The sequence below is a fragment of the Moschus berezovskii genome, chromosome 2, assembly GCF_049115385.1.
Source record: "Moschus berezovskii isolate FMDL1 chromosome 2, NW_MosBer_1.0, whole genome shotgun sequence".
Lineage (NCBI taxonomy): Eukaryota > Metazoa > Chordata > Mammalia > Artiodactyla > Moschidae > Moschus > Moschus berezovskii.
The window spans coordinates 112,334,700-112,348,146 of NC_142461.1; the positions used below are offsets into that span (position 1 = coordinate 112,334,700).

The window sequence follows — 13,447 nt, forward strand, 5'->3', positions numbered from 1 at the left end:
CAGTATAAATGTGCTTAATGCCCTTGGACTGTATGATTAAAAATAGTAAATTTTATGTATATTTCACCACATTAACAACCCAACTAAATAACTGGCAAAAGATTTAAGTAAACACAAAATAAGGCACACAACAAGTAAAAAGAACATGAAAAGATGTCCAATATTTTTAGTTGATAGGAAATGCAAAACAACACCATGCGATAACACTGCACTAGAATTGTTAAAAATTAAAAGATGGCAATAACAAGCATTAGCAAGGATGTGGAGCAACTTGTCTTTGCATACATTGCTGGGAGGAATGGAAAATGGTAGAGCTATTGTGGAAAACAGCTTTCAGAAACAAATGATTACATGCCCAGTCCTGCATACATGTTCTGAAATCTCTGGGACCCCTACTCACCTCAAATATGAAACCTATGAGATCCCAATGAACATATTCTCTGGATAATAGTTATAAAGAGGGGAAAAATAAAAGAAGCATCATGGCCTGCCATATGCATTTGTATTTTCTTTCACATTTACTAAAACACAGTTGAAACTAAAGAACTATATCTGTACAAAAGACATAAACCTAGTACAGAAACTTCAATACTGATAAAAAGTAACTTCACATTTTTAGTACATTTTATTTTATAGCAACCATCTAATCTTACTTGATAAAACTTTTGGAAAACAAAACTCATGAAATCTATATTACATATTTATTTATAAGTATAAACATTTAGGAATAAATTACCATTTGCTGAATATGGGCATCTTGAACTTCTCGACGTTCTTTATCAGCTTTCCGCTTTTTCTCCTTTTCATGCTCCCAGAAAATCTGGTCTGCTTTTAGGATAGCTAGCAATTGTTCTGTAGCCTCTATTTTCCTTTGTTTTTCTTCTTCCTCTTTATTCTTCATCTAGATGATAGAAAGCAAAAGAAAAAATTAAAACCATTTTTAGCAACCAATGGCCTTGAAGTTAGAAAGTTCCAAGTGGAAAGTCAGCCAGGCGCAATGAAAGGGCCAAAACTGGGATGACTCCCACATGGCCAGTTTACTTTTTGTTGTAGTAATATCAAGAAACAATGAAAACATAAGTAGAATGATATTGGTTTAAAAATATATAGGAACAGAAAAGCAAGACCATCTCAAAATAGGGAAACATCTATAGCATTATATAATTGTTATAATGCTTAAAAACCATCTAAATCTTATGGAAGTCAGTCATGTAAGGGATAAATTCTTAAGTATTTAATACTTAAGATACACTTACATGCGACGAGTTGACTCACTGGAAAAGACTCTGATGCTGGGAAAGGTTGGGGGCGGGAGGAGAAGGGGACGACGGAGAATGAGATGGCTGGATGGCATCACCGACTCTGTGGACATGAGTTTGAGTGTACTCCGGGAGTTGGTGATGGACAGGGAGGCCTGGCGTGCTGTGATTCATGGGGTCGCGGAGAGTCGGACACGACTGAGCAACTGAACTGAACTGAACCCAAGTAAAAATTACACAATGGAGTAATTGTGTAATTTTTACTTTGTTGCTAAGTCACTTCAGTCGTGTCCGACTCTGTGCGACCCCATGGACGGCAGCCCACTAGGCTCCGCCATCCCTGGGATTCTCCAGGTAAGAACACTGGAGTGGGTTGCCATTTCCTTCTCCAACGTGTGAAAGTGAAAAGTGAAAGTGAAGTTGCTCAGTCTTGTCCGACTAGTAGCGACCCCATGGACTGTAGCCCACCAGGCTCCTCTGTCCATGGGATTTTCTAGGCAAGAGTACTGGAGTGGCTTGCCATTGCCTTCTCCGAATTTTTACTTGGTTTATCTAAAAAACATTCAAATGAAAGTTAATAACTTTTTTACATTTCAGATGGTTCTGAAACAGAAGAGACTATTACTTTATATCTATAAAGATATTTGTAATTATCATGTCATCTTCTGTTAGAAAGTAAACATGGTCTGATTTCAAGAATATTGGAAGATAATTTTATACATTGTTTTTCAAATCTCTTAGTTTTTTGTCAGAGAAGCAGAGGGACTAAGAAACTACAGCAAAGGGCTCGATTTTGTTTGATTTTTACTTGGCATTAGTGAATTGCTTACCACAAGAGCTCTATGTTCTGCGATTGCTTTTAATTCTGCTTTGTTTTTTTCATACTTTTCTCTTTCTCTTTTTTCCCACTCAGCCTCAGCTTCTGCAATATCTCTAGCAATAATCAAATCTTCATTGTCAAATTTCTCTTTCATTAGTTTACTCAGGAAGTTATTTATTCTTTCTCTCCGTTCCTCCATTAGCCTATAACAAAATAGCCATATACTAGTCAAGTCTTCAAGAATGGTTTTGTTATGGAGCCAACATACTTTAAATGAAGATAAATAACTTTCCTTTTGCACAGGGTTAAGTCCTCTCTCTAGTTCAGGGCCAAGCATAGTGCCTGGCACATCATCAACAATTACCTATCTGTTAAAGGAACAGGGGCATTTTGGTAACTTTTAACTTTAGTCGTGACATATTCACTGACCACGGAGTGAATCTGCAAAGCCACACTGGAGAAACGAAAAGAAAGGACACAATGCATGCCCCAAGGAAGTGACTATCTAAAGTGGGAAAAGGGTGTCCCTGCTGTCTCAGTGGTAAAGAATCCACCTGCCAATGCAGGAGACACAGGTTTGAGTCTAGTCCGGGAAAATCCCACATGCCATGGAGCAACTAAGCCCAGTCCACAACTACTGAAGTCCACATGCCTGGGAGCCTGTGCTCCACAACAAGAGAAGCCACTGCAATGAAAAGCCCGTGCACTACGATGAGACAGCAGCCTCTGCTCACTGCAACTAGAGAAAAGCCCACACAGCACCAAAGACCCAGCACAGCCAAAAATTAACTAATAAAAAATAAAGTGGAGAAAAAGCAATTATGTAAATAACTATGCAGGCAAAAGGTGATAAATGCCACAATAAACCTAGAAAGTGATGTGGGCAAATGAAAAAAGGAAGCCTTCATGGAAAAAGTCACATTTTATCTAGGCTTTCAAAAACAATATTTTAAATACTTTTATTGATTATCTATTATGTGCGAGGGACTATTGCAGCTACTGCAACATAGAAGTAAACAAAAAACATTAAAAATCTCTGCCTTTGTGGAGTTTTCACAATAGTTGGGGTAGAGACACAGCAAACTAAATAATTAAAATAGTACTGTATCACCAATGAAAAAAAGAAAGCAGTTAAAGTGATAAGCAATGTAGGGTGTGGGGTTATAATTTTAAATAACACAGGAATGTCCTGAGTGAGAAGGCAATATTTGAGTAATGATCTGAAAGAGTCAAGGAAGGTGAGAATTTCCCAAAGAGGGTACAGGAGAAGTTCAGTGTAAGTGATGAAGAGGGAAAGAAAGAACAGTAAGAAATGAGGTTTGAGAGAGGGAGTCAGGGTCACTGGGAATTAGGATGGGTACAGAGACTTATGGGCCATAATCAACACTCTAAGTGAGGTGTGAAGCCACCAGAGGGTTTTGCACAAGTGAAAAGCATAATCTAGACAGAAACACGATGTACTGTATCTTCACTCATCTCATCCCAAATTGCTCACTAAGGTAAGCAATGACGTCTACATCTGATGAGTGCTGTATTTTAAAACTCTCTCCCTCTAGTCATCTAACACTGATGACTGCTCTCTCCTTACTAAATTCTCACCACCCCCACAACCACCCCCCACCCTTTGCAGTTTCTTTGCTTTTCCTCCATTCTCTGGAAACTATTCCTTGGTCTTCATATTATTTTTGTTCTCCATTTGACCTTTAACTATGGATTTCCATAGGGACTATGTCACCTTCATTTCTTATCTATTCCCCCTAGGTGAGCTCACCTGTACCCACGGTTCCAGCTGCCACTTGCATATCAATGGCTCATAAAGACATCTCCAGCTTTTATACAGTTCTCATACCCATCTCCTAAAGCAGAGATTTTCAGTATTTCCAGTCATCTACCACATAAATGACATCAATATTCCAACGGAACCCCAATTCACATGCTCCAAGCTGAAATCACCAAGTCACTAAATGCCCTGATATACATAAAATAATTAGATCTTTATTCCTAAAGACTGCACTCTCATATCACAACTTCTGGTTTAAAATAAAATAATTTCAGATAGTACTTTATTAAGCACAAAAATTACTTTAGACGCTGACCTGTGTGTTGCAGCCTCTTTCTCTTTCCCCATTTGTGTAAGACGCTTTTTTGCTTTGATAAATTTTCTAATCTTTTCATCTTCTTCCTCTTGCTGCTGCTGTTCTACAGCTTTGATGGTACGTTTATCATTCAAATGTTCCTTGGGGGGAGGGAATTGTGTTATCCTATCACAAAGCAAAGTCTCAACATATAGATATCTAATAGGAACTTGTCAAATGGTCACAGCTTCTAATATAATTATTTCTCTTTTGGAAATTTATCTCAAGGAGATAATCACAGCTAGGCATTAAATTTCATGTACCATGCAATTCATCTCAGAGTTATTTATAATATGAAAAATTGAAAACAACTTCTAAATATTCAGTGATGGAGAAACAATTAAAATGTGCTCTCACGGACATTGGAAGATATAAATAACAGTAAGTAGGAGGAAAAGCAGAATATAAAGCATTACCATAGTGTATTTTAGTTTTTCACGCACATATAAGTTTATATTGAATATATAACTGGAAGAAATGTATCAAATATTAACAGTAGTTGTCTCTAGGGTGTGAGATTATAGGTGACTTTTACATCTTCTTAATTTTCTGTATTTCTTTTCAAATATCTCACTTCTTTACAACTATGTAATTTAAAACAATAATACTAATATAATAAAAAATACAGTATAATATGTATAATCTCATTTAATGTTTGAATAGTTAATATAGTCATATGCTATACAAATTTAAAATATTTTAAAAACACATAGTGTAAAATTTTTCCTGCCACATCTACTATCTTCCTATGCCTAATTCCACCCACCAGGCTCAATTACTCTGAAACTAATTTCTTGTCTAGGCTTTCTTTTTGCACATATACAAAGAATTATACAGATGTATATTCTAATAAAAATTTTTTAAATAGGTCATTTTTTAAACAAAAAATAAAAATCTGTTCATATCCATATATATTCTACTACCTGACCTCAGTTAGCCATCACAATAATAGGTGCTTTGAAACACAACATCCCGGATATATAGACAGATCAGTGTTTCTGTTACCAAAAGTAGAAATTAATTCAAGGTAAAAGCTACTAGGTGCAATTATTTATTATTCCAACATATTTATAACACAAGGTTACTATGTACCTACTATGCTTAAGTACTCTTCTATTTTATGGGATATTACTTTTAAAAGCCTGTAATATGGTTAGGAGATAGATTAGTTGACATAAAAAGGTAATGAAAATATCAAACTCTTAAAAGTGATTGTTTTGAATTATTTCTTAAAAGCTTTATTTTACTGTTTTTTCTAAGTTATTGTAATGTTCATAAGGATTTTTATAATAAGAAAAGAGTAGAATTAACACAAAGTTAATTATGATTTTTTAAAAATTGAAAGCCTCAGCTCAAGGTCACATAGCTAGTAAGTAGCCAAGTTAGCATTCAAAACAGGTCTGTCCTATTCCAAAATGACTTGGAGAGATAAAAATATTATATTCATGAACCAAGAATAAGATTTCATGCAAAAGGAATAATGATATTACTAGTATGACTCTTAGAAATTAAAACTTTGATCACAAAATTAAGAATTCAACAGAAGATTTAGAAGACAAAGTTGAGGATAACTCTCAAAGTAAAAAAAACAAAACAAAAAATGGCAGGAATAATTAACTGCCTACTGAAGAGCCTTTCTTCCCTTCTGCATAAGTAGTAGAACCCAGATTTTGTTCAAAGTGGCAATATTCTCAGCTGCTGCTGCTGCTAAGTCACTTCAGTCGTGTCCGACTCTGTGTGACCCCATAGACGGAAGCCCACCAGGCTCCCCTGTCCCTGGGATTCTCCAGGCAAGAACACTGGAGTGGGTTGCCATTTCCTTCTCCAATGTGTGAAAGTGAAAAGTGAAAAGTGAAAATGAAGTCGCTCAGTCATGTCTGACCCTTAGCGACCCCACAGACTGCAGCCTACCAGGCTCCTCCATCCATGGGATTTTCTAGGCAAGAGTACTGGAGTGGCTTGCCATTGCCTTCTCCGATATTCTCAGCTAGAAGACTATATTTCCAAGTTTTCTTTTCTGCGAGGTGTCACTAAATTACAAACAATGAGATTTAATGGAAATTTTTAAGTGGGAGTTCTTTAAAAGGAGAACAGATAGTTAGAACCCGCTTTTCTAAGTCCTTCATCCTTTCTTCTTCTTGCTGCCTGGGGTCTGGTCAGGAGGGTGCGAGCTCCAGCAGTTATTCAAGGCCATGAGGCAATCTTGAGAACAGAAACCACCTCTGTTCTGAGAATAGGAAGGCAAAAAAAAGAAAAGCTGTCTCATTCCCTCTTGATTCTGGAGGAATCATATCAGCCTTGGAATGACTAGCTCTGCTCTTCAAATAAAGGTTTAATTTTTAAGGTACTGTTACAATTTATTTTGTAATTTTTTACATTTTTCATTTTGAGTTTTCTGTTATATGCTTGTACCCTAACTAATAATATGAGAAACTATTTTTTAAAAATTAGAGCATCACTTCAGAAAGTCCAGAGGAGTTCTAGAACAGAGAAAACAAAATAGAGAGGGACCAAATGATAGAAGAAATAAGAAAACTTGACACATTTATGGGTTAAAGCATCAACTAAGTGCTTAGCAAAACGAAGAAGATCTAAACAAGGCACGTCCCTGTGAAATCTTGGAGCTACACAGATAAAGACTGAGAGCTTTCGGAGAGTCAGAGACAAGGAAAGAAAAACCAAACGCAGTAGAGTACATACATAAGAGGAAGACCATAAATGGAATACAACTTCTCAATAGCAACACTGAAAGCTAGATGATTAAGAAACTATGAATGTAAAACTCTGAGTTCTGAACCCAGAATTCTACATCCAAACTATGAAGCAAGCATTACCTTAGATGATAACCTTTCCAGATAAGAATTCAAAAATTTCGCCTCCTGTATATCCTTTCTTCAGAAGCTACTCAAAGATGTATTTCAGCAAGATGAAGGAACAAACCAAGAAAGAGCAAGGCTTAAGACTGAGGAAATAGGAGCTGTGACGCAGGAACTTGGCACAGGGAAGGCCCAGGACGGCAGCTGAGCAGCAGGCCTAGAGAGCAAACAGTCCAGAAGGCAGAGGACGGAGGACTCGGGATGTGGGAGCACAAAAAAACCAATAACACAGGTAATTTAATATTACTTAGTTGAACACTTGAAAACTAGTATCATCCATTTGACAGAACATGGAACATATGGAAAAAATAGAGGTATACAACTTTAAAGGAAATGAAAACAATTGTTTTAATCACAGAAAAATATTTATGGAAGCAAAAAATATAGTCATAGCATATTAACTCTTTGATGGCCAATATTCATTTAATCATAATAATGATTAAACTAAAATTATGCCCTGATTATTTAGGGAGAAGAGGAGAACGGGAAGAGGGTAGTATTGGAAAAGTGCTAGATCCTCTGTAGGGCAGAGACGGAAAACACTTAAAATTGATAAATCAAGATACATACCTTTAAAGCTTAATATATTTTTAAAAAATATGTAGATTATTTAGAATATAATTTTGCAAGAAGCAGAAGGAGTGGAGCAAGGACTGCTACTCTAAGTGTTTTGCGATGTTCGATGTTTTAAATCTGCATATATTTTTAACTTCGTTAAAGTCAGACACAACTCAGTGACTAACAACAACAATGAATAGGTTACTCAAGAATAAAAAATAACTTTATAAAGAAAAGGATGTTAAAAATTACAAAACAAACTACAACCATAAAACAATTATTACCATTTATTGAGCACAAATTAATAGTGCAGCAGATACTGAACACGTATCACCCCATTCATTGCTTGTAACAGCTCTCATTTTAAGGATAGGAAAATTCATTTGACAAAAAGTCTCATTCTCTTAATTCTTGCTCATGAGTAACAGCACTTACACGTGAAACAAGAGCAAATATAGTTCCCCTCTAAGTATACTTAGAAACCCAACTTAGTAGTAAACTTGTTTTCTACTCCATTATTGTTTATAAAAAATATACTGAAAATTAGGCATTGGACTTTGTACATTTCTTGAAGAGATACATTTCTGAGTATTATCTACTTACAAAAAATAGTCTCCTGCTTTCATTGATCTCTTCTTTTTTCTTTCCTTGTTTTTTTTTCATTTCTATTTCATATAATGAGTTCTGTCGCTTTATTTCCTCAGCATCCTTTTCTTCCTCTTTTCTCCTTCTTTCTTCTTCCTCTTCATGTTCTTTGATTCTGAAGAAAAAAAAAAACTAAAATTGAGAATGAAGCAGAAAAATAGAAATATATTTTAAATAAATGAATTAGATTCTTACTGGGATGACTTGAAGCTGTAAAGGAAAACTTCTGGATTTCTTTGGGGACAAGAACAGATAGGTAAAGATCAGTGATAAAAACCAAATCCACACTTGGTTATCCCAGGATTGCCAATTATTTTTCTTTCTTCAAATTTGTTTCATTACTCACCAAAATTAAGTCCTACACCAGATTCAAATGTTTCTTTCCTTTAGAAAGAACCAGTTAACTGAAGGACAGACAGTATGCTGAAATGGTGACACTGTTTTACAGAAAAGTCCCTAATCCCTTCTGCTTTTTGATTTCAGCACTACAAGACACTATCTAAGCTATGGACCTGGCCCCTCAGAAAATGGGGTTTGACAGAAGAAAGGCAACGACTTCCTTACCCTGCTGGCCATCTTGGTTGTTCTCCTCTCCCGAGCTAACACTGACTGCTGATTCTCTCACAGGGCTCATGTGTGAGTTCTTCAGAGGTCCCTGAGCAGCCTCCTCACTGCACAGCTCTGATCTGGATTTAGCACCAGCGCTGTACAACCCACACCCTCAGTCCCACGACCATCACAAGCGCGAGCATGCACCATCAGTGGTTTCTCACAGACTCTGACTGCCCACATTTGGTAGTCGCTCCTCAGCATGCTGGCAAGACAGCTCCAGCCTGAGGTGTCCGTGTCTATGCATCCATGCATCCCGCCCAGTCAATCAACACATGTTCCTGCCCTCAAGAAGCTTACATTTGGGACTTCCCTGATGTAATCAACCTCATCTATACTTTAAGTGTCTTTACAATAATCTTTTTAAGGTGGTCGATCAAAAATCCTCTTTGGGGGGATTTTGGCATCACAGAGTCCCTTATTTGTCCTGTCCTCATCATGCCCACTGTGAGTCACAGGCAGACTCTCATACTGATAGAAGACAATAAATAAAATAGGCCATATTTTCCAAATACTGATGACAAAAATCTGCAATATGTCTAATAAATTAATATCTAATATATATAAATACACTATCAGCTTTTAATTAATCAATGATTAACATATACTTCCACATCCCAGGTAGCTCAGTGGTAAAGAATCTGCCTGCTAATGCAGGAGACATAAGAGGTGTGGGTTCAATCCCTGTGCCGGGAAGATCCCCTGGAGGAGGAAATGGCAACCCACTCCAGTATTCTTGCCTGGAAAACCCCATGGACAGAGACTGTTCTGAACATAAATATTAGTAACAGCAATAAAACATTCTGAGGTGACAGCTATAAGACTCTTAATAATGGATACTTTAAAATTATTTATTTTTTGGCTGTGTTGGGTCTTTGTTGTTGCATAGGCTTTTCTCTAGTTGCAGGGAGTAGGGGCTACTCTCCAGTTGCAGTGTGTGGGCTTCTCATTGAGGTGGCTTCTCTTGCTGCGGAGCACATTCTCTAGGGCACTCAGTCTTCAGTAGCTGCAGTGCAAGGGCTCACCACTGGGTCCTGAGCGCTACAGCACAGGCTCAATAGTTGTTGCACATGGGCTTAGTATCTCTGCCGCATGTGTGATCTTCCTGGATCAGGGATCAAACCTGTGTGTCTCCTGCACTGGCGGGTGGATTCTTTAGGACTGAGGCACCAGGGAAGCCTAATAATGGCTACTTTTGAAGAGCAAAATGAAAGTTAAAGACATTTAATAGAGTGGAAATAAAGAAGAAATTCTAAATTTTACTCCAAATTTTGTTATATTGCTTGAATTTGAAACAACAGGCATATTATTCATTTATGCTGCTGTCACTTCAGTCATGTCCCCATAGACGGCGACCCCATAGACAGCAGCCCACCAGGCTCCCCCGACCCTGGGATTCTCTAGGTAAGAACACTGGAGTGGGTTGCCATTTCCTTCTCCAATGCATGAAAGTGAACAGTGAAAGTGAAGTCGCTCAGTCGTGTCCGACTCTTCGCGACCCCATGGAGTGCAGCCTAGCAGGCTCCTCCATCCATGGGATTTTCCAGGCAAGAGTACTGGAGTGGGTTGCCATTGCCTTCTCCAATTATTCATTTATAGTTTGTGAAATCTGAAAGAAAATTTTGAAGAGCAGATGAATATACACTCATATGTTAATAGTGCTTAATCTGGATCACAGCATTTCTGGTGATTTTTAATTTATATCCTATTTAATTTAATTATATTTAAAAATAATGATGAATGAATTAATGATGTAGTACTTAAGTATAAAGATATTTTTTCTTTAAAAATGGTGAAAATGTCCACTGCTGCTGCTGCTGCTAAGTCACTTCAGTCGTGTCCGACTCTGTGCGACCCCATAGATGGCAGCCCACCAGGTTTCCCAGTCCCTGGGACTTTCCAGGCAAGAACACTGGAGTGGGTTGCCATTTCCTTCTCCGAAAAATGTCCACAAACAGTATTATTTATTTTTTTGGATACATTAATACAATGTATATATTAATACATTTAAACGATAGTATGAAGAAAATGGTCTCACACAAGGTGGCTGGTGGACAAGGAAGAGACTTTTCACTAAATCCCCTCTGTGCCTCTTCCTATGTGCATGCATCAGTTATTTAGAAAAGTAAGTAAAATAGCACCCAAATATACTCCTCTCCATATGTACAGTAATAGCTACTTTAAAAAAAATCAGCCTTGATTTCTATTTACCAACATGGCAAGATTTCATGACATACTAGGGACTTCCCAGGTGGCGCGAATGGTAAAGAACTGCATGGCAATGCAGGAGACACAAGAGACACAGGTTTGATCCCCGGTCGGGAAGATCCCCTAGAGTAGGAAATGGCAACCCACTCCAGTATACTTGCCTGAAAGATTCCACAGACAGAGGAAACTGGTGGGCTACAATCCATTGGGCCACAAAGAGTCAGACAAGACTGAGCGCAGAGACTACTGGTAAGTGAAAAAAACATTTCATAAAACAATACTGTGGATCCAGTTTTATTTTATAAAATGTGTGTATACATGCTCAGAAAAAAAGTCTATATCAGTGGATCAGTGATTACCAAGGGCCAAGGGTGGGGGACAGAACTTAACGCAAAGGGGCATGAGGGAATTTTGAGGGGCAGTCAAGTGTTCTACGTCTTGATTTGGAGGTGATTATACAGCAGTATGCTTTGCGGGGGCATAGGGCATGGCTTACGGGATCTTAGTTCCCCAACCAGGGATTGAAACCTAGTCCCTTGGCAGTGAAAGTACACAGTCCTAATTAATGGACCACCAGGGAATTCCCAGAAGTATGCCTTTTAAAAAGTGGATTTTATTAAATACAATTATACTTCAGTGAATGAGACCCTCTCTACCACTAACATAAAAAAAAATCTATATGGCTACATACCAAGACAATAACAAATTATTGTGTTTGAGTAGATTGTTGTTCAAAAAGATGGACTCCCTCACTCCTCACTTCCATGTAAGTCTATGGCTCTGTCCCACTGACGTCAGCATGGTGACGTGACTTGAGACTCATGGTAGGCCAAATGTATTTCCTTACCCTTTGACTTTCTTTGGGTTTAGCCATGTGCTTGCAAGCTTGCGTTCATTCTTTTGCATCTGTCAATACTGTAAAAACAATTTTCCCCTGGTGCTTGCTGTCCCTTCATCCTGGCCCTCAAAATGAGGTCCACGTGGAATAGGATCAGAGCCTTTCCTGCAGTAACAAGCAAACCCAGCTGTCCTACAGTTTGAAGAGATGCTGCCCAGCCAAGCCCAAACAACCCACACATATATGAGAAATAAATATTTACTGTTGAATGCCACTAGATTGTGTGGCATTATTATAACAATTGTAACTAATATACTACCTTTGGATAAAGGATTAATCCACCTGCAATGCAGGAGACCAAAGTTCGATCCCTGGGTTGGGATGATCCCTTGGAGAAGGAAATGGCAACCCACTCCAGTATTCTTGCCTGGAAAACTCCATGGACAGAGGAGCCTGGTAGGCTAAAGTCAATGGGGTCGCAGAGTCAGACACAACTTAGCAACTAAGCCACCAAAGGAGTAACAGGGATTCTCTTTCTGTCTTTCTTTGTGACCTCTTTCTTTGTATTTTTTTTCTACTTACTAAGTATATCAGCATATGTTACTTTTATAATCAGAATAAAAAGCTATATCCATTATGAGAAAAAGAAAAAGGCACAAACAAAGGTAATCTATATATACATACTGTTTTAAATGATCTTTAGCAAGAGCCACTCTTTCTCTGCGTTGTTTTTCTACTTTTTCTCGTTCTTCTTTAAAAGCTTTTTCAACATTGAGTTTCAGTTGTTCCTCCCATTTTTTATCTGATTTTATTTTACTCTTTTGGAATTCAATCTGTGCATCCCGTTCTTTCATAACTCTACTAAGAAGAAGTCCTGACTACAAAAGAGAAATTGCAATATTTTAAGAAAATGAAGTCTAGTTATATACAGGTGTGTTAAATATATATAAAATGTAAGAAAACCCAAGTAGTACATGAAAGTTTTTCACTCGTTCTGTCTGGTAAAATTGGTATTGCTTTGCAAGTTCAATGGCCTTTTTCCTTTCTCCTTGTTTGTATATTGCTTCCTCTACATCAAGAATTTGTCTTTCTGCTTCTATTTCTTCATCACGCTTCTTTTTGGCTTCAAGTTTCTGTTCTTTCATCCCCTACATAAAGATAAAAGCAGTAGTCTGTTTTCATTTTGTAATTTAACCTTACAAAATTTAACATTATAATTAGAGCTTTCCCTGAGTATTGTATTTGCACATACCATGAATAAATATGAGGTTATACTTATGAGCTAAGCTTTAATTGAATACATTTACATGGTTCAAAATCCAAATTACAGAAGTATATAATGGAACTCTCCCTCCAATCCTAATTTCTACCTGGAATCTCTAAGATAAACACTTACCTTAGTTTCTCACATTTACTTCCATAATTCTATATTTAATAAATAATATTACTGCTTTTGTTCCTTTTATTTATTTATTTATTTTTGGCTGTGCTGGGTCTTC

The 13,447-nt window shown here is 37.3% G+C and overlaps 1 protein-coding gene across 3 annotated transcripts in view; it reads right to left on the bottom strand.

The window, feature by feature from the left end:
• The window catches only part of CFAP210 (cilia and flagella associated protein 210), a 95,452-nt gene that overhangs the window by 4,713 nt on the left and 77,292 nt on the right, over nt 1–13,447 (bottom strand). For all 3 annotated transcript variants that reach the window (XM_055398292.2, XM_055398291.2, XM_055398294.2), the window contains 6 exons: nt 12,923–13,096; nt 12,633–12,826; nt 8,252–8,408; nt 4,176–4,315; nt 2,090–2,282; nt 737–901 (listed from right to left, as the gene is read on the bottom strand). In XM_055398292.2, coding sequence (XP_055254267.1) covers nt 737–901; nt 2,090–2,282; nt 4,176–4,315; nt 8,252–8,408; nt 12,633–12,826; nt 12,923–13,096 — 1,023 coding nt within the window. The remainder of the gene's footprint in view (nt 1–736; nt 902–2,089; nt 2,283–4,175; nt 4,316–8,251; nt 8,409–12,632; nt 12,827–12,922; nt 13,097–13,447) is intronic.